This window comes from Triplophysa rosa, linkage group LG14, assembly GCF_024868665.1.
Source record: "Triplophysa rosa linkage group LG14, Trosa_1v2, whole genome shotgun sequence".
Lineage (NCBI taxonomy): Eukaryota > Metazoa > Chordata > Actinopteri > Cypriniformes > Nemacheilidae > Triplophysa > Triplophysa rosa.
In genome coordinates, this window is record NC_079903.1 from 22881005 (window position 1) to 22903353 (window position 22349).

Genomic DNA, 22349 nt, shown 5'->3' on the forward strand with positions numbered 1-22349 from the left:
ACAAATGAATTATCCAGATATAGGCAGACCCTAATTAAATATATTCATTGTTGCGTATTTACACTCTAAAAAAAATCTGTAAAAATAGGGCACAATATGCTGTATTAATATGAAGGAATTTTCTGTATTCATTTTTACAGTTGTTTTACCTGTATTTTACATTTTGTAATGCATTAAATTGCATTTTAGCATTAACGGAAATGTCCGTCAAATAAAGGAAAATGTACTGGTAATTTTCTGCCAGTACTTTATCCGTTTTTTTTACAGTGTACAACTTAATAATATTGATAAGAATAAATTAAAAATAATATTAAGACAAAATTTGAGAGTTTCCATAAACCTGTAAATAAAACCTTAAAAAAATACACATCCAGTACTCATGCTTTAATGACATCTGTATAATTTCACATTTCCCCTTTCCCCTTTTTGTAATTGCATTATATACCAGTAAAACAAACTGTGAACTGGGGATCATTTTTTTTAGATTTGAAAATGCGCTTTTCATATGAAAGTAGGAAAGGTGGTGGACACATGCAGTTAAGAGGCACATCCTGTGCTAAGAACAGACACTCTCAATACACAAGCCAAATGTATGGAAATGAATGCTATTCATGTGTAATATCTTCCGCTGCTAAAATTATCCATTCGTTTCAATATTCTTTGATTTCTTCATTGATGTGACAGTGTCTGGTTTCTCCACAGTTTCTCTCATCTTGGAATGATCAAGAGGAAGGATATGAGATCATTCCAAGATGATCTAGCTCTGCCACATTTTGGACTTGACCCTAAATTACCTTTAAAGACATAAGACTGCAGACCACAAAGACATTGTAAATGTGATCCAACATGATTTATCCCAAGAAGATGTTGAAAATAAATCAATCAATCAAGTTACTATAAACTTTCCTTTTCACTAGATGTTGTCTAAGGAGGTTAAGTATAACACCCTGTTAGCAATCTCATTCATCTCAATGGTGTCACTCAGCTGGTGAATTCATCCCAAAATGATGCTTTCATCTTTGCTAATGGACACATAGTTCTAAAAACAGCCAATTAATATCAGTGGTGGGTTGTCACAGAAAATAGTAACTATCATCAATTTCAACATCTTAGTAACAAGCGTAAGAAAAGAAACAGGTCATTAACAAAAGATCTGCTATAAATATATATTTGAAGAATATAGTGACTTTCGAATACTAACAATGGAAAGGATGATTGTTGCTTACATAATGCCGTATTTTTGGCATTTACCAGAAATTTTTGACAGGGCATATAGAAAGCACATACCATTAACCATGATTTTAACCACCATAAGGCAAACAGCAAACCAAACTACAGCAAAAACCATCACGAAAAAGAAAATCTTAAGGAGGAATTTGATTTTCCTGGGCAGGATGACAGATTGGGAGGCATGAAGAAATCACTTCATTAGTGGTGCACCATAAGAGCAGCAAGTCCATTAAAAAAGTTTTTCGCATGAAAGCCTTTTACTTCATAGTAAGACCCTTCAGAAGCAAACTCAAGACTTGCTCCCAGTATTACAGAGGATATACTGTATATACCAAAAAAGACGACAGAAATGTTCACCAGTAGAGAATGCAGTACTTATATTCGAATGGCAAACAATGAGAATAATTGCTCAACATTATTTAAACAATAAAAAACATGGAATAATGTGAAAATATATTGCGGCAATCAACGTTAGGAACTTGTTAATAAGAGGTGTTGGTAAGCACAATGCAAGGAGGAGTTTTGTTGTTTACAGACAAATCACATTTTGCCACATTAAAAAAAACTACTGACGTGCATCACAGGCATGCATATAGTATGTCAACTTATTTACAATGGCCTCAATCATCAGTCTTCTGAATTAGATTGTAGGTATAAAGAGTATTCTATTTGTATTCATGTGTGCAATAACTTAAAGCTGATTTTATTGACTTTATTCATTTGTTATCAATATTATTAAATACTTTGACTTTGATTCCTTTAAAGGTGTCATGAATTAAGACATAGATTTTAACCCGAGCTTTTGTTATATAAGAGGTAATCGTATTCAAGCGAACATCCTGTAAGTGTCAGTACTGAAAATGCCCCTGTTACTGAAATTACAACTTTTATTGACACCAGGCCCAGCGAACGCCAGGTCCTGGAATGCACCTATCTATGATAGGTTGAACACTGCCTCCACAGAAGAATATCAACAACTACATCTCTAGCCCCTCCCACTGTTTTGCGCATGACAGTACTGAAGTAACAAAAGTGGTGTTGAACCAGATAGAGCGAGCAAGCAATAAACATGCCAAAGATCGCAAAATATTGTGCAGTGCTTGGTTGTGGCAGAACACAGTCGCTGCATAACCTTCCTTCGGATTCCGACATTAGGATTTTTTTAAAAGACGTTCCAGCTCACGTGGGTTAAATTTTGAGCATTTGTTCGCTTCATTTAACTGTGGATTCCTTTGTGAACAAGGCACAGGTCGACGCTGGATTTGCGGAGAAACTAGATTAAAAAGCAGTGCTGTGCCGTCAATTTTGGATCTGATAGGAATGGCGCAGCAATCTTATGTTAGTAAAATATATGTGCGATGCGTCACTGTTGCTTTGTTAGAGATCGCTTGATATGTCCTGATAATGTGTAACCTAACATTACGTGTCTAACCAAATTCACAGAAGGCTCCAACTAAGTTTACTACGCAAACTACTATCCAATCATAGCAGTGGGCATTTTCTTTAAAGTCTTCAATGGGGCACGCCTATTAACACCGAGCGTTTGTCGAGCCGTACCTCAAAACCTGGATAGAAAATAGCCTATTACTTATTGATTTTGATGTTTTTGTCAGGACCCGGTCACAAACTCGGATTGGGAGGCAGTGTGGTAAACCGTTGCTTAACTGAATGAGCCACAAGAGGCCTGCCGTTGGTATCGCTGAGAGGACTGCAGAAGTTTAAGCCGGGTCTTCTTCCAGGTAAGTAGACAACGTTTCACGAATTTCATGGCCGAGGGTACTCTGACTTCTGCCTCCTGGTCAGGAAACAATGGAGGTGCATAGCCAAACTGACTCTCGAAAGGGGACATACCCATGGAGGAAGAGCGCAAGGTGTTGTGCGCGTACTCAGCCCAGACAATAAAGGACGATCACGTGGAGGGATTGTTGGAGACCATACATCTGAGGGTGTTCTCTAACTCCTGATTCATCCTTTCAGTTTGGCCATTGGACTCCGGATGGTATCCCGAGGATAGACTGGCGGTGGATCCTATGAGCTGACAGAAAGCCTCCCAAAACCTCGAGGAGAACTGGGGACCCCTATCGGAAACCATATCCTGGGGGAGGCCGAAGACTCGGAACACATGCTTAATCACCAGTTCCGCTGTTTCCTTAGCGGAAGGTAATTTGGGTAAAGGAACGAACCTGGCAGCCTTGGAAAATCTGTCGATAATGACCAGGATGGCTGTATTACCCTGGGACGGGGGAAGACCAGTTATGAAATCCAGGGAGATATGGGACCAAGGCCGGTGGGGAATGAATAAAGGGTGGAGAAGTCCTTGAGGGCATTGGTGAGAAGGTTTTCCTTGGCAGCACACGGGACAGGCCTTGACAAAGGTGGTAACATCTTCCTTTATGGTTGGCCACCAGAACTTCCGCTGAACGAACTCTAAGGTGCGACCAGTGCCCGGGTGACAGGTAAGACGAGAGGAGTGTGCCCACAGAAGGACCTTAGACCGCGCCGCCTTGGGAACAAACAGTCGATTGGCAGGACCCCCTCTTGAACCCTGTTCGGTGGCTTGGGCTCATCTAACGGTGTCCTCAAGTTGCCACGAGATAGGGGCCACGATCTTAGTGCTGGCAAGGACGGGCATGTCTGTATCTTCTCGAGCGACTGGAGCGTAGACTCAGGATAACGCATCCGGCTTGAGGTTCTTCGACCCGGGTCGGTAGGTAAGGATGAACTGAAATCGGTTAAAGAAAAGAGACCACCGAGCTTGTCTGGAGTTCAACCGTTTCGCCTGCTGAATGTACTCCAGATTTTTGTGGTCCGTGAGTACTTGAAATGGCTGAGAAGCTCCTTCAAGCCAGTGTCTCCACTCCTCTAATGCCATCTTCACCGCTAGGAGTTCACGATCCCCCACATCGTAGTTTCTCTTGGCTGGAGTAAGTCAGTGCGAAAAGAAGGTGCAAGGATGGAGCTTCTTGTCTTCACCCCTCTGAAACAGCACAGCTCCAACACCAACTTCCGAGGCATCTACCTCCACCACAAAAGGTTCATCCGCCATAGGTAGTGTCAGAATGGGAGCAGAGAGAATGCGTAGCTTGAGCTCTTGGAAGGCCTTCTCTGTTTCTGTACCCCATAGAAAACCTGTCTTGCCACCCTTGGTTAAGGCCGAGAGATCGAACTGAAGTTCTTGATAAATTTTCGGTAAAAGTTCGTAAAGCCCAAGAATCGTTGGACTTCTTTAAGGTTCTTAGGGATCGGCCAATCCGCTACCGCCTGAACCTTCCTGGGATCCATTTGGATGCGACCGGATTCCACCACGAATCCTAGGAACTGCACTCGGGAAGCATGGAATTCGCATTTCTCTGGTTTCACGTACAAATGACTGTCCAGGAGGCGTTTGAGTACTTGTCTGACATGTGTCGTGTGTTCCTGGAGGGACCTTGAAAAAATGAGAATATCATCCAGATAAACAAACACAAAGATGTTCAACATGTCTCTAAGTACATCATTGATGAGTGCTTGGAATACAGCCGGAGCGTTGGTCAGACCGAAGGGTGTGTTGAAAGCGGTCTTCCACTCGTCCCCATGCCTGATCCGCATGAGATGGTAAGCATTCCGCAGGTCGAGCTTGGTGAAAACGGCTGATCCCTGGAGCAGCTCGAAGGCTGTGGCCATGAGGGGTAGGGGGTAGCGGTTACGAATGGTTATTGCATTGAGTCCCCGATAGTCGATGCAAGGGCGTAATCCGCCATCTTTTTTGGCCACAAAGAAAAATCCTGCTCCCGTGGGTGAAGTGGATGAGCGAATGAGTCCTGCTGCCTGTGCCTCCTTGATGTAGGTATCCATAGCTGTTCGCTCAGGAGGGGATAAGGAAAAGATCCGACTCCTGGGGGGAGAGGTGCCCGGAAGCAGGTCGATAGGACAATCATAATGCCTATGAGGTGGAAGCGTGGCAGCCCTTAGCTTACTAAATACCAGCTTAAGGTCATGGTAACACTCGGGAACTTGAGACAGGTCGATAGACTCTAAAGTCTCGGAAGAGGGAATCGGGGAACTCGAAAAGACACAAGTGGCTTGACACTAGGGGTGTAACGGTTCAGAGTACTCACGGTTCGGTTTGAATTGCGGTTTTAGGGTCACGGTTTCGGTTCGGTGTGTTCAAGAAAAAATGGCTACTGTCAAATTCAATAATTTTTATGTATTTATTAGGTAACAAACACTTAAATCTTCTGTCAAAAACAGGTTTCTTTACAAAACAAAAAATGATGCAGTTTCTTACCCCTGCAAAAGTCAACCTTCTAACTTAAGAACATGTGCATTATTGTGCTTCAAGTAGGCTACTAACATAAATGCATTTCAAAACCAACATAAAATATTTGGAAGGTCAGAACACTGGGTCACTCTTTATTCTTTATTTTAGTCAATTTAGATCTTCATGTTTTTTTGCAAGAAGATCAGTTTGTTAACATTTTCCGTTGCAAGTCGAGATCTGCTTGCAGAAACAATGTCTCCTGCAGTGGAGAACACTCTCTCGCTTGGCACTGATGTTGCACAGACACAAAGGTATTGTTTTGCAAGTTTTGCAACATGAGGGTACTTGCTCTCATGCAGCTCCCACCATGCGAGTGGATATGCATCTGTGTCAATGGAATCTTCTGCTTTGTATGACATTACTTCCTCCTCTACAATGTTGTCAAAAGTCTTTGTCTTGTCAGGTGCTCTAAAAAAATCTCCAAAAAGCTCGGACATTGCAGACTTCTTTACGGGTGGGGATTCAGGGGGATTCTGGCTTCCGGATGGCCCAGCTTCTGCTGCAACAGGCTGACCCTGCAAATATATTAAATTAATAATAGTTCATAGAATACATTTTTCACGCAATTAAAATGTTTCTTTAAAAACTTTATCAAACTACTTTTACATAGTATATATATTTTGTTTAATAAAATATTATTTATTCAAAAATACCTGTTGTTCAATGATCTCCCTGATGACCCCACTGCAAACATTTAAGCATAAGGCTGCATCCAGGTTAGGTAAAGACTTAAACCTTGGATCAAGGAATGATGCTCTGTTGAGATAGTCCTGAAGGTCAGGATCTGTGTATCTGCTTTTTAAGTCCTCACTGATGGCTGCCTTGGCATCTTTTATGGCAGGACTGTCATGATCTGCAGGATCCATTGATTTTAGTATCATTGTCTTTAGAGGGAGGACCATTGAGAGAGAGGGAGCTGTTTCTGTGCTTAAGAGAGTGGTGGTTGTCTTAAGGGGTTTAAGCAGTTGAATCATTTCCTCTGCCAGTGTCAGTTCACTGTCAGACAACACAGCAATGTCCTTGACGTTCTTCTTAATATTTTTGTCCATCAGGGCAGAGTAGATGGCAGGCTGCTGCTCCAGATATCTCTCCATCATGTCATAAATGGTGTTCCAGCGAGTTGGGGTGTCATGTATTAGTTTGTGTGCAGGTATATTCAACATCTCCTGCTTGACTTTCAGGGCATTAGCTGCTGTTGTGCTTTTATGAAAAAATGCTACAACTTTTCTGACTTTACCTAACAGACGGCTTATCTGTTGAAGTGCTACTGCCTTCTTTGCTGCAAGGTTCAGAATATGCGCAAAACATCCAATTTGCGGTCCTAGTCCTGCTGCTTCTTTAATGGCATTCACCATATTACGTGCATTATCTGTAGTGACTGGAATGGTGATATTAGGCCTCTCTAACTTCCAGTCTGTCACTGCGCTCATGAGTGCATCAGCCAAATGACTACTTGTGTGGTTTTCAAAAAGAGGGCATGTTTGTAACACAGCGCTCTCCAATTGCCAGTCCGAAATATAATGTGCAGTAACTGTCAAGTAGCTTTCAGTTGCCCTGGAGGTCCAGCTATCAGTTGTCAAAGCTACATGTTTTGCGTTTGCCAGTTTGTTTTCAATTTTGCTCCGCGTTTCATCATACAACTCAGGAATAATCTTGCTGCTGAAATGGGCACGCGAAGGGATTTCGTAACGCGGTTCAAGCGTCTTAATCAAATGCTGGAATCCCGCATCGTCAACGACGGAGTATGGCTGTATGTCTTTTGCAATAAAAACACCAAGCGCTTTTGTTATGGTCTTGTGTTTGTCAGAATGAGAGCTTAGTGGCTGTTTAAACGCAGAAGGCAGTGTGTGCTGCTGAAACTGCTTCGGTCTCACCTGCGCTCGAGAGCTGTCAACACGCGGGTGATGACGGCGTAAATGTCCGGTCATATTAGTTGTATTGCCTTGGGAGTATGGCACTCGCGTCATACAAATTTTACACACTGTGACTGTTTTGTCCACGTTTTTGTGACCATCGCTGCTGTAACGTATTGGAAACCCAAAGTGTTCCCAGACAGCAGACTTGTATGAAGCTGGAGGAGGCTCTATTTGCGGCTTATCCCCTTCGCTTGCCATGCTGAACAGCAGCTGTACACGCGAGGAACGGTGATGTGACGTCAGCAACAAAGGTACATACTAACAGCTGATTGGTAAGATACTCTCACGTAAAACGCACGTGGAGCGTAGGCTATTATTCATCGGAAGCATATACGCAGCCCTCTGTGATTTATGCGCCTTTTCCCCACAAAACTGTATTATAGATGCGACATCAGAGTAATCGCGGTGCACGTGTGTTCCGAACCGTGATAGGAGAACCGAACGGTTCGATGTTTTACCGAGAATCGTTACACCCCTACTTACACGTAGGGCCCCACTGCTTGATAGCCCCCACCGACCAGTCGATGTAAGGGTTATGACGGTGCAGCCAGGGGTAACCAAGTACAAGGGGGAACTCGGAACAGGGGATGAGGTGAAAGCTGATCATTTCCTGATGTTGGGAAACTGAAAGCCGCAAGGGGGTAGTAGCACGGGTAACAAATCCAGGTCCTAGGGGACTCCCATCCAGTGTGGCGATCCTTATGGGGCTCTCGAGAGAGTCAGATGAAATACCGTTCTCCTTTGCCCAGGTACCGTCCATGAAATTCCCTGCTGCTCCAGAGTCCAACAGTGCTCGAAGCGACAACTCTAGGGCTGCAATAACGATTATTTTAATTGTCGACTAATCTACCGATTATTTTTTCGATTAGTCGACTAATCTATTATTATTTTTTTATTAGTCTAATAAAGATTTTTTGGATTACCTTATTAATCCTTTGGCAAACTTTGCAAATAAACAATAAGTTCTACTATTTTCTTCAAATCATACTTTTTACTCCACTACATCTTATAAATAAATATTGTTGTTTTAACATTTTAATCCGTGTTTACATTAAAATCACTATCTTCTTTTAATTAAGTAGTTTTAATTTTAAAAGTAAAAAAGACTGATTTTTTATGTACTTACTGTATTAAAGGTAAAAAAATGAAATAAACTTAGCTCTGTATACTGTGGTAGGCTATATGAGACCAGTTTTTTATTGCACTTATGATTTTTGTTGTCCTTATGTTGTTCCAATTGCTTCCATTGTTTCCCTCATCTGTAGGTCGCTTTGGATAAAAGCGTCTGCTAAATGACTAAATGTAAATGTAAAAACATAAAAAAAATGTGTTTATGAAATACTAGAGCATGATATACAGGTGCTGGTCTAATTTTGACCAACTTTATGGAGATGCAGATTTCATTTTCGAACAGGACTTGGCACCTGCACACAGTGCCAAAGCTACCAGTACCTGGTTTAAGGACCATGGTATCCCTGTTCTTAATTGGCCAGCAAACTCGCTTGACCTTAACCCCATAGAAAATCTATGGGGTATTGTGAAGAGGAAGATGCGTATGCCAGACCCAACAATGCAGAAGAGCTGAAGGCCACTATCAGAGCAACCTGGGCTCTCATAACACCTGAGCAGTGCCACAGACTGATCGACTCCATGCCACGCCGCATTGCTGCAGTAATTCAGGCAAAAGGAGCCCCAACTAAGTATTGAGTGCTGTACATGCTCATACTTTTCATGTTCATACTTTTCAGTTGGCCAAGATTTCTAAAAATCCTTTCATTGTATTGGTCTTAAGTAATATTCTAATTTTCTGAGATACTGAATTTGGGATTTTCATTAGTTGTCAGTTATAATCATCAAATTAAAAGAAATAAACATTTGAAATATACCAGTCTGTGTGTAATGAATGAATATAATATACAAGTTTCACTTTTTGAATGGAATTAGTGAAATAAATCAACTTTTTGATGATACTCTAATTATATGACCAGCACCTGTATGCTCTGTATTTTTTTCCTCCAAGTAATATACGACTCTATTTTCAGTCTCATAATGTAATTGAGTGTCATTAAAGCGAGCCCGCGCACCTTGAACTCAGAATGATGCGCTTAATGCATTCGCTTCGTTATTTACAGTTATGCGCATCCCGGACGCACAATGATGCGCTTAAAGCACCTACTCCTTCTGAAGTCCCGGGGATCATTTTGCTCCCCAAAGTAAATAATAGTTATAACACAACAAGAAGAGATGATGTGTTACATGTTTAACACAGTGCGTTGCATCAATCCAACAGTTTACAGTTAAATCAGAGGTTTAAAAAGAGTTATTTCGTATGAAGACGCAAAATATTCAGACCGCTTCCAGTGCTTCTAATAAGCTAAGCTACAGTCAACGAGTAACGTTAACTCACAGTCTCTAGCAAAATGCATTTTAAACAAAACATAGACTATCATCTTGTCATTATGAAGAATAATGAAAACATTGGAACATGTTGGCTATACTGGTTTATTCCTCGCATAAAGCTATCGAATGACATAAAAAGTGCATTGATGGTTTCATGATAGTTAGTCCTTTTTGAAGCTTAAGAGTAATTTAAGCAGGGTCACAATCTGCAAAGGTTCACATACACTAACTTACACTAGTACAATAGCGTTAATGTAAATCATTAATGTAAAGCGTAGTGTTAAAATAAAGTAATTTATTATGAAAGTCTACATCTACGTGCCCCTCTCTGTCCGTTTGTGATTGCGTGTCCATGCTGTGATGATCGCATTTCGGGGGTAACTTAACGTTAGGGGGAATTCCTCCGTCCATTCACTAACTTACTGCGTCCGAGGCTCTCGATCGCTGTTTGTCGGGTGTATTATACTTCTGCTGATTAACTTACACACGCCTGGGAACAGAAACTGCTATTACAGCAGATAAACATGAATAATACGACGCGTCGACGCATTTCACGCATTTTAGTAGTCGACGTAATCGACGACGTCGACGCGTCGTTGCAGCACTAGACAACTCGTGGCCGTTCCAGGAAAGGGTGATCACAAACGCAATCACAAACGGACAGAGAGAATCACAATCACAAACGGACAGAGAGGGGCACGTAGATGTAGACTTTCATAATAAATTACTTTATTTTAACACTACGCTTTACATTAATGATTGCAGCACTAGACAACTCGTGGCCGTTCCAGGAAAGGGTGACTGGGATGAGGAGACGGGAGTTGGATGGGTGGGAGGTGGTGACGTTTCCCGTTACAGTTCTCCCAGACCTGTACGGGATGGAGCGTTTCCCCGGAGTCCAGGACATGAGGAGCGGAAGTGACCCGGTTTGCCGCAATACAGACAGCAGTGCTCCCTCATCCGGCGGTCTCTTTCAGCCTGGGAGATGTGTCCGATCTGCATGGGTTCCGGTGGAGCCAGCAGGGAAGAAGGTAGGGACTTGGGAATGGGACTGATGGGGGTTACAGTACGGGATTTCTGGTTAAGCTCTCTCTCTCTCAGGCGTTGGTCAATACGCGAAGCCAGCTTGATCAGAGACTCGAGATTGTCCGGTAGTTCCCGGGTAGCCAGTTCGTCTTGAATGACCTCGGAGAGACCCTTCTGAAAGCATACTGTGAGTGCCTCGTCGTTCCAGCCACTCGTAGCTGCCACTGTGCGGAACTGGATGGCATAGTCCATGATGCCGCGCCGGTCTTGACGGAGGGTCAAAAGCTGCTTGGCTGAATCAGAACCACTGGTAGAATCTTGGAAGACCCGTCTGAATTCCTCAACAAAGGCAGGGTAGCTGGCACAGCAGGAACTTTGAGCTTCCCACACGGCAGTGGCCCAGGCCAGGGCTTTGTCCGACAGCAGGGTGATAATTTATGCGATCTTGGACCGATCGGTAGGGAACGACGAGGGTTGCAGCTCGAAGGAGAGGAAACATTGTGTGAGGAAACCTTTACAAGCATTAGGATCACCTGAGAACCGCTGAGGAGAGGGCAGACGAGGTTCAGCCAAAGGGTTGAATGCCACAGGCACTTGAATAGGAGCAGGCAGTTGAGCGGGAGAAGTTGTCGAGGGAAGTCGCTCAGACATCTGTTTAATGGAGGTCAGCATCTCCCCCAGAAGTTGGGAGTGTCTAGCCATCAAGGCCTCTAGCTGAACCAGAGCAGTTTCATGACGTTGGACAGCTCCTTCGTGATGGGCCAACATGGTGAGGAGCTCCTGGGTACTGGTTGCCTCTGGGTTCATGTTGGCTCTGTGTTTCTGTCAGGACCCGGTCACAAACTCGGGTCTCCGGTGTGGTAAACCGTTGCTTAACTGAATGAGCCACAAGAGGTCGGTAGAACCCAGAAGATGACGCAGACGCAGTGATACCGGAGATGAACTTTAATATAAAAGCCGAAAATACTCCAGGCAAAAATATAATCCACAGTTACAAAATAATCCACAGAAATGAAGATAATGCCACACAGCAAGAAAGTAAATCCACAAAGTAAAAAAAAAGGGTAAATCCACATGGAAAAAACTGGATGCAAACAAAAGACTCAAAAGGTAATCCCAATAGCTCCAATGGGTAAACAAAAAGGCGTCAAAAGATAAATCTCAGCGTAACCACAAAAGTATAACAACTATCCAAGATAGGGTACTAACCTTCAAACACAGAGCAAAGAACTAAAGGAAACTAGGAGTTTAAATACACACAGGGCAAATGAGGCACAGGTGAAAACAATGACTAAAACGAAGGATAGACAAAGATAGCAATAGTGACCCCTAATGTCCAAAAACCGGAACAACTCCAGTCAAATGCTGACAGTTTTTGAATGTAAAAACCACGCAAACGATACAAGTAGACCTCAGACAACAGTATAAAACAATAAAAAGGGCCAGTTCATGACACCTTTAAAATTCTAAATACAGAGAGATAATAAACAAATTAAATGTACCATTAATTTAATTCACTGAATTATCTTATATTTTTAGCATTATCACAGGTTTATTTCCCGAAAGAAAGATATACTGTGATATGTACCATTAATTATTATAAAGTGTATAAATGATGATATGGTGTAGTTACTGCATTTTAGTCATGAAAATGAATATGACACTTTAATTAATCACCATTAATCTTAAATACACAAAACAGCTATACCTTAAACACAGTAAATGCCAGTCTCAATAGATTATCCCTAAATCATAATATTATTGTATGTTAAGTGACCCCAGGAAAATTCCCAAATAAAGATATCCATATACCAACAACAATATCCAGACAGACCAACTAACTAGGATTTTTAAAAAGCAATTTACAAAAATCTTTACTCACCAACCCCAGCCTGCTCTTGTGATGAATTGAAAGGATGCGGGTTGCAGCCCAGGGTGCAGGCAAGGAGCCTTGAGCTCTGACTGTGCTCAGCTCTCCAGGAGACCTTTGTCCCTCACTCAGTTACGGATCAGTGGGCGAATGGCATTCATTCACTTCACTGCTCATTCACATCATCCTCGTGCACGCATCAGGTATGCTCCTCCTACGCATGCCTCCCCTAACTCTCCCACTACTTTGGAGGCTTCTATGCAAACATGTTTATGTGGCCACGTAATACAGGGGAGGAGAAATACCGGCTTCCAGATAAAAAACTGTGTAATGGGGTAAAGTTTGATCAATTTGTGTGGATGACGATATGCAGAGCATCTGCTGCTATTATAAAAAAACATAAATATCACCTAGAATTTAGGTTAAAAAGTACTTATTTCGGGATTGTATCAATAGCTCTTTCTGATAAACAGAACTTTTCTGAAGGACAATAAATAACAACATTATTATTCCTAGATTTATGTCTCAGTTTACACTAAAAAAAAGCTAATATTGCAACTCTGCAAAAATGGCAGATGGAATTTTTTGGTAAAGGAAACCCAGCAGCCCATTTCTGAGTTCATTAAGTGCTACACACAATTGCTTCCCTTGTTGTTGGGGGCTAGCTTTCAATTCCTCCATCCTTGGAGGATACCATCGCCACGGTAGCCACACGAGTAGTGGTGATAAGGTGCATGTGTGTATGGTGGGGGTTGTGGGGTGCACAACTGAATCAATGACCCACAGATACATGCAGGGAGAATAATGAAAAATTCAGAAAACGATTGCTTTGTTTAAAACCACGAAATCAAATATTGTAGAAATAAAACTGTAGTATATATTGGTATCACAAATATCCTTTCCTGTCTAACTGGACTGAAGTCATGCAGCTCTTGAACACTTAAGCTGCTATAATCCATTCACTTTATACTGTATGGACACTATATCGCACTTCAGTCGGAACTGGAGGCTGTGGAGAAGCAGATCCAGGATCTACTAGAGAAGCAGACACGGCTGCGAGAACGAAAAACGGCGCTGGAAACATCCAGAGCTGACGCTCGCAAATCCGCGGTAAGTTTTCATCGCGATTTTAATACTCCTTCCACTTCTACTCCGCGTGTTTCTCTGCACAGAGCCCAGGCTTCGAGAACACGGTCAGCCCAAATGAACTTCACTCCTGCACCGGCACACCCACGGCGAAAGGCGCGAGCCAGGACTGGAGCGATGACCCAACCGCCGCCACCGGTCTTCGAGATCCCGACCAGGAACCGCTTTGCCGCCCTCTGCGAGACGGAATGCAACGCTGTGGTCATCGGAGACTCAATCGTCCGGAACGTACGCGCTTCCTCCACTAAAGGTAAGGTGCACACTCATTGTTTTCCTGGCGCCCGTGTTCTTGATGTCTCTGCGCAGGTACCTGCGATCCTGAAGGACGATGCTAACGTCGGAGCTGTCGTGCTGCACGCGGGGGCGAATGACGTCAGGATGAGGCAGTCGGAGATCCTGAAGAGGGACTTCAGGAGTCTGATCGAGACGGTACGCAACGCATCGCCCACAGCGAGGATCATCGTATCAGGGCCGCTTCCTACCTACCGACGAGGGAATGAAAAGTTCAGTAGACTATTTGCTCTAAATAAATGGTTGATGTCATGGTGTATTGAACAGAAGCTGCTCTTTGTTGATAATTTTGATCTGTTCTGGGAGCGACCTAGGCTCTTCCGCCCTGACGGCCTGCACCCCAGCAGCATCGGAGCGGTTCTTCTGTCTGACAACATCTCAAAGACGCTACGCACCGCTTGACTACGTCTCCCAGCGGTAAGTCAAAACTTTAACCATAGTCTGTGTTCCTCCCACTCATCTGTTATAAATGTTACTGCTTCCAAATGCATAGAGACTGTGTCTGTCCCCCGAATAATACTACAAAATAACAAAATAGCCAAATCTCAGAGAAAAAATCTAATCGTGATTAAACCTGAGGACAATGTAATAAACGACCAAAACAAACTCATAAAGTTCGGCCTACTAAATATTAGATCACTAAATTCAAAAGCAGTTATTGTAAATGAAATGATCACAGACAACAATTTTGATATGCTTTGCCTTACCGAAACCTGGCTTAAACCAAATGATTATTACGGTCTAAATGAGTGTACACCACCAAGCTACTGTTATATGCATGAGCCACGTGCGGTTGGTCGAGGTGGCGGTGTCGCAACAATTTTTAGAGACTTTCTTACTGTAACTCAGAGAACGGAGCATAAATTTAAATCATTTGAAGTGCTTGCGTTGAACATAATTGTTCCAATTGACAGTAAAAAACCATTGCTTTCTTGTACGTTGGCTACAGTGTATAGACCCCCTGGTCCCTACACTGATTTTCTGAAAGAGTTTGCGGACTTCCTATCGGACCTATTGGTTAACGTTGATAAAGTACTAATTGTCGGAGACTTTAATATCCACGTAGATAGTGCTAACGATGCATTAGCAGTGGCGTTTACAGAGCTATTACACTCTTTTGGAGTAACACAACACATCAATGGACCCACTCATCGATTTAATCATACACTAGACTTGATTATATCTCACGGAGCCGATCTAACCAATATAGATATTATACCTCAAAGCGACGATGTCACTGATCACTATCTTATAACATGTACACTGCGCACTGCAGAAATCAGCCGTTTAACTCGTTATCGACAGGGTAGAACAATTACCTCGACTACTAAAGATAGTTTCGCAAAGAGCTTGCCAGATCTGACTCCTTTAATAACCATACCAATAAATATAGAATCGCTCGATGACATGACCAGCAAATTGGGCACTATTTTCTCTAATACATTAGAAGCTGTCGCACCTATGAAGTCAAAAAAGATTAATGAGAAAAACGCAGCACCATGGTACAATAGCACCACTCGCGCCCTTAAAAGAGAAACACGTAAACTGGAGCGCAAATGGAAACAAACCCAATTAGAGGTCTTTAAAATTGCGTGGAAAGAGAGTGCAAACTGTTATAAAAAGGCACTAAAAGCAGCAAAGGCTGAGCACCTCCGTAACCTCATAGAAACTAACAAAAACAATCCAAGGTTTTTATTTAGTACAGTTGCTAAACTAACAAATAAACAGACTTCACCTGACCTGGGTATTCCGCCGCACCTTGGTAGCAATGATTTCATGAATTTTTTTACAGAGAAAATCGAAAACATACGAGACAAAATAGTAAAAACTCAACCTCCAAGTCTGTCCTATAAATTAGTACCAACCATCGCCCCAAAAGAAAGGCTACAGTGTTTTTCACCTATAAAACAGGAAGATTTAATTAAACTTATTGCAACATCTAAACCTACAACTTGCTTATTAGACCCCATACCAACTAAATTATTAAAAGAGTTATTACCCGTTGCAATTGAGCCCATTTATAACATTATCAACTCGTCAATTAATCTAGGCCATGTCCCAGGACCCTTTAAACTGGCCGTCATTAAGCCTCTTATCAAGAAACCAAACTTAGACCCCAATGAACTAGGAAACTATAGACCGATTTCAAATCTCCCTTACCTGTCTAAAATACTAGAAAAAGTAGTGTCCACTCAGTTGTGCTCTTTCTTACAAAATAATGACATACACGAAAAATTCCAGTCAGGCTTTAGACCGCATCATAGTACTGAAACTGCGCTCGTTAAAATTACAAACGACCTGCTTATAGCATCAGATAAAGGTAACATCTCACTCCTAGTCCTGCTCGACCTTAGTGCTGCGTTCGATACTGTAGACCATAAAATACTTCTAGATCGCTTACACAATTATACCGGTATTCAGGGACAGGCACTACAATGGTTCAGATCTTACTTATCAGACAGACATCAATTTGTCCATTTAAATGGGGAATCATCAAATCTAACGCAAGTAAATTATGGATTACCTCAGGGATCGGTTTTAGGACCCTTGCTATTCTCCATATACATGCTGCCCCTTGGAAACATTATTAGAAAACATGGAATTAGCTTCCACTGTTATGCAGATGATACTCAGCTATATATCTCATCAAGACCAGATGATTCCTTCCAACTATCCAAATTGGCAGAGTGCATCGACGATATAAAGCATTGGATGACTTGTAATTTCCTTCTTTTAAATTCTAATAAAACAGAAATATTACTTATCGGACCAAAGACACGTGAGCAGAATATTTCGGATTATGACCTGCAAATTGAAGGCTGCACTGTTACTCCAACAAATACAGTTAAAGACCTTGGCGTTATATTAGACAGCAACCTGTCATTTAAAAATCACATCTCAAATGTCACAAAAACAGCCTTCTTCCACCTTAGAAATGTTGCCAAATTGCGAAATATTTTATGTGTGGCTGACGCAGAGAAGCTTATTCATGCATTTGTGACCTCAAGACTTGACTACTGTAATGCACTGCTTAGTGGTTGTCCTGCAGCATCAATAAACAAACTACAGTTAGTTCAGAATGCAGCTGCCAGAGTTCTAACCAGGTCCAGAAAATACGATCACATAACCCCAATGTTATCAACCCTTCACTGGTTACCCATTAAGTATCGTATTGACTTTAAAGTTCTTTTAATTACTTATAAAGCCTTAAACGGTTTAGCCCCTACCTACATAACAGAGCTTCTACCACACTACAACCCATCACGCTCTCTAAGATCTCAAAACTCCAGACTTTTGATAACACCTAGAATAACTAAATCCACCAAAGGGGGTAGAGCTTTCTCATACGTAGCACCTAAACTCTGGAATAGCCTCCCCGATACTATTCGAGGGTCAGACACACTCTCCCAATTTAAATCTAGATTAAAGACACATCTTTTCAGCCAAGCATTCACTAATACATAGCTAATGAACAGCAGCTACGCTAATTATTCTCTTTCTGTTTCTGCCCTCGCCTCGGGATGCCCATCCCGAGGTAGGGAGAGATTCCGCCAGGCCCAGATGAACGTCATATGCCCATCCACAACTAGAGATTACGCCAGCTACATCGGAAAATCCCGTGCCATCCTCCTGCGAGAGCCTGCGGACTGACTGACCATCCAGCTCCATCCAAGGCAATTCCATCACCACCCAAGAAAAAGGCGACCATCTGGCCGGCCCAGCTCAGACAATTCCATCCCCAACCGAGAGCAAAGACGGACTACCTGTCACATAAATGCTAAATTTACAATACTTGGTATTTAATGCTAAACTTACATCACACGACAGCAGTTTGAAGTTATGGCTGCACTCAGTGACTTTGATTGGAGGTAGCTGGGTGGGTGTTGTAGGGAGTGGGGGGGCTTGTTGGTTGTGGTTCGGGGCGTTTCATTTGTTGGGACTGTGTGGGTCTGGTCTGGTTGGTCTTGTTTTGTGGTCGATGTCGGACAACAGAGGAATAAAGTTAATTATGCCATTACTATTTTTCCCTGGTTGTTCCTCTGTTGTCTGTTGTTGATCGCGGAATGGGACCGGGTTGGACCTGCACGGTTTCGGCGGGTGGGGCTTCCTGGGTCGCGGCTCGTGGGCTCTCCCTGTTCTTCGTGGACGTTGCTCGGTGGCTTTGGTCGGGGTCACTGAGTGCAGCTATGACACGTCAGAGGAGATCTGGCCCTCCCGGCTGAGCCTGGTTTCTCCCGAGGTTTTTTTTTCTCCATTATTCAGCATTGGAGTTTGGGTTCCTCGCCACAGCAGAGCAGTGCAGTGTTGGCTTGCTCACCGGGAGACTGCATTTATTTATTTATTTATTCATTTATTTATTAGATATTATTTATTATAATGATCTTGCTTGGTCTATAAACACCATGCACTGTGCTGTGTTTTACCTTTCTGTGTTTTTCTTATTTGCTCCTGTAAAGCTGCTTTGGAACAATGCACATTGTGAAAAGCGCTATATAAATAAAATTGAATTGAATTGAATTATATGTGTCGGGACCACTGCAGGGATATTCTATGGCAGTACAGTGTTGATTATACAGGCCAGTAAAAACAGACCGGCCATCTGCACTTGTCTTTGCCAATGTTGCCAAATGTAGACTAAGCAGTTTTTTGTTTTCTTACTATCACTCCATTCAAGCTGTTCTGTTCTTTCACTTCCCGCTCTTGTTCACTAGAAACAGTAGTTCTGATTCTTTCTTTTATTTTCGATGATTCGGACTGATTCAATGAGTACAAACCTATTCATTCCACTGATGAAGTTTAGCCTATTAAAGCTGCAATGTCTGCCTCACTATTGCCATCTCTGATTGAAGCATAACATTTCAAGTTACTTCACATATCTATACCTGTAGGTATGTGAAATCTAACCTGACAGCTCGAATCAGCTCAAAATTCATCATTATTATAATAAATACTGTATAAGTGGTACATTGGGGTAAGGTAAGGAGATTTTTAAACAGATTTTTATGTAATCGCTTATTACTTGAAAAAGCAGCAGAATGATAACATGAAATCAGGCTCAAATGGATACTGTATAATTTTATGAACTAAAGGCAAGCTTGGTGCAGAAGCCGATATTGAATTAAAGCTGTAATGCCGCAACCTCTCAGGGCCAAGTGCCTAGACACAATTACAAAAGGAATTTCTGACCATCGCACAAACTAGAGCATGTCTTAGGCATGGGAGGATCTCTTAAAGAGAAACCATATGGTGTCTAGATTAGATCAGGACGTTCCTAAGTATTCTGCAGTATTTACTACAACATCCATCTTAACAGCACACGCACATGGAATATGTGATGGCTTGAGCAAAAAATACAATTTTACCAACTTAAAACTATCCCAAAATGCACACTTGTTTCATCGTGAATAACAATGATGCAATCTCTCACCAAATGAGAATTTGGCTAGATTTCTATGCTGAGCACATAATTAAGATAATTTGTGGATATATATGACAAAGAGTTACAGTGTAGGCTCACTCAGAAGTTTGCTGGCAACAGAAAATATCACATTTACAAGGTTATATTAAAATGCATGGAGACTTCGCATTGTGGCAAAATAAAGCAATGGTTTATTTATTCCCACGTAGATCCTGTCAGAATTTACTCTCTCTCATATTGTTCTGTATGTTACAGAAACTTCACACAGTTCATCAGGTTTCGATGATGACAGAGAGGTCGTATACAATACAATAGTGAAATAGAATCAAATGTTAATATAAAATATTTAAGGTATATAATCACAATATACCAGTACTTTGTGCATTTCTGTTTGTGACTTACTGTACATACTATGTGCCAGTGGGCAGGTGGGTAGGTGGGACAATCATGTAAAATCAGGCATTGATGTGTTGCTGTGGAGTAAATCCTCCATTGAAGCAGGAAAATGTGTGGTGTCACAAAGTTCGAAAGAAGATATCATCATGTTTTTGGATTAACTACCCCTTTAAGATATCACAGCAGTGTTTAATAGGTCACTCCAGTACTCCACATGTACACTGTACATGTACAAGCAGGTCTCGACATTAACGCTTGTCCGGGACAAGTAAATGTTTCGTATGGGCAAGTGAGAAAGAATTTTACTTGCCCAACCGGACAAGTAACTTGAAAAAAGAACAGTGCGACATATATGTAGAATAATAAGAATATATGCATTAGACAGAGCTGCGTGTTTGTGTGTGACAGTAATCAATGGCGCACCGCACTGAGTCTATGCGCACGCGGAATCCTGTTATTTAAATGTCATCTGGCTGTTCTGCGTGTCTGAGTGAATTATGTGCACAGTTTAACATACAACACGAGTGATGGTCGAGGATTTATCTGCGCTGCACTGTATGAGGATATGAACACGTGAACTTCATCTCCAGAGTTGCTCTGAGAGTTTATTTTAGGAGCGTTTGAGTGAAGCTATCTGCAAACAAGCGTCTTCCCAAAGACCCGTCAAAATAAAAGTCCCGTTAAATTGAATACTCAGACAAAAATACTGTAGTGTACTATTGAAAATTGAAGAGTTGTAGTAAATTGATTAACACTGTACACTATAGTAAAGTTAAAAAACAATATAGTAGGAATTTTACTGCAGTTTACTATAGTAAATACTATAGTAACCTACAGTAATTTATGTGGACAAATATACCACTATCGTATAGTAAAAAAGGAAAAACACAGAACAAATTTAGGTAATCTAAAAATGATATGGCCCTAATTTATCCATCTGTATGTAACATTATTGTCTTTTGTCAGTTATCTGCCTATTAATAATGAACTACACTTGCACATTTCTGCCTGTGCTACCAAACTTTAAACCTCTCTAGTACCAGTGCTATGTGCAAAAAAAGTTAACTTACAGCCTTAACACTAATAATAATTACTGCTTGCCTTGTTTCATAGCCATCACGGAGAGTAGGCCTATAACCAAATTCAGGCGGCCAAAGCGGACACTAGTTAAAATGCTTAGAAGCAAACTTGACCAATCTAAATCCAAAACAATTATATTGATTATATTATATTATAATTCAAATGAAATATAATTTTTTTTATCTTTGGACAAATAATTTTTGTACTCGGACAAGTGAATGTCAAATTTACTTGTCCGAAGGACATGACAATGCTTAATGTCAAGCCCTGTGTACAAGGCTGTGTCTTTTAACACAATGCACTGTGACAGTACAGCTCAAAAGCACACACACCAGTCTTATGAAATAATACAGGTATAGACTACACATCAGTGTGATACCTCGCCACCGATTTGCTGGAAATTGCACTGACGTTATGCCTTAAAAAGCTTATCAAAATTTTCTGCAATACCAACCTATGTCCCTACTAAAGGAAACAATACAGGTTCTAATGGTTTCCATTACAAAAACATTTATAAACCATCAGCTGTTTACGATTAAACCCATAACATATTTCCTGTATGTTGTGCGTTTTGGCCCTTATATAAATAAGATTTAATTGTTTTCTATTGGCTCCCATCCGCCAGATAACCTCCCACCAACACTTACCAAGACACCCACAGACATTATGACAGTTCCCTCCGTCTTTATTAATAGAAAGATCACATCATTTCATCACTGTATTCATAAATACACAGTTTTTTACAGACACATACTCATAACAATGCATTGCACCAAGCACCAAAAGATGCAACTGAAATCAATCTATAGGATAAAGCCTCCTGTTATAGCAATAATAATAAAAACAAATAAGCAGATATAAATAGTTTCAGATATAACGTGCATTATTGTGAACTGAAGTTGGTTTAAATAAATATAGTTTGTAGAAAAGGCTGTCTTACCGATGATCAGTGATGCTGATACGCGGCTCGATCAGCTGATCAATGCGGTAACTGAAACTCCACTGCTTACGGTAAAATCAAATAAAATCCTCTTCAGCAACATACACACATCACTGCCATTTAATGAGCGTTTCAGTACCATAGATGATCTTTCTCTCTTCTGTCTTTAACCGCTTGTATATGACGGTTGTATTGGACAAGAACACTGGGGCTTGACACTCCCTCAGAGCGATTACCACACTGTAGCAATAGCGCCGCCTATAGGTCACAATACAATAATACATTACTTTTTCAATACATACGGAGTTGACCAAAAGTGATGCACTGAAGTCAAA

The 22349-nt window shown here is 41.5% G+C and overlaps 1 protein-coding gene across 1 annotated transcript; it reads right to left on the bottom strand.

Annotated features, from left to right (window-relative positions):
- Positions 1-5302: 5302 nt before the first annotated feature.
- Positions 5303-8241, bottom strand: LOC130565070 (E3 SUMO-protein ligase ZBED1-like). Its single transcript, XM_057351619.1, has 2 exons — positions 6184-8241; positions 5303-6045 (listed from the first exon to the last, which is right to left on the bottom strand). Exons 1-2 carry the CDS (start codon positions 7642-7644, stop codon positions 5644-5646), a joined length of 1863 nt encoding a protein of 620 aa, XP_057207602.1. The 5' UTR covers positions 7645-8241; the 3' UTR covers positions 5303-5643.
- Between the last annotated feature and the right edge of the window lie 14108 nt (positions 8242-22349).

Bases quoted from the DNA above. Each gene is read 5' to 3' on its own strand.
- LOC130565070 (XM_057351619.1), bottom strand. From the start codon at position 7,644: ATGGCAAGCGAAGGGGATAAGCCGCAAATAGAGCCTCCTCCAGCTTCA. The intron at 6,046-6,183 runs GTATTTTTGAAT...ATATATTTGCAG, and splicing joins GGGAGATCATTGAACAACAG to GGTCAGCCTGTTGCAGCAGA.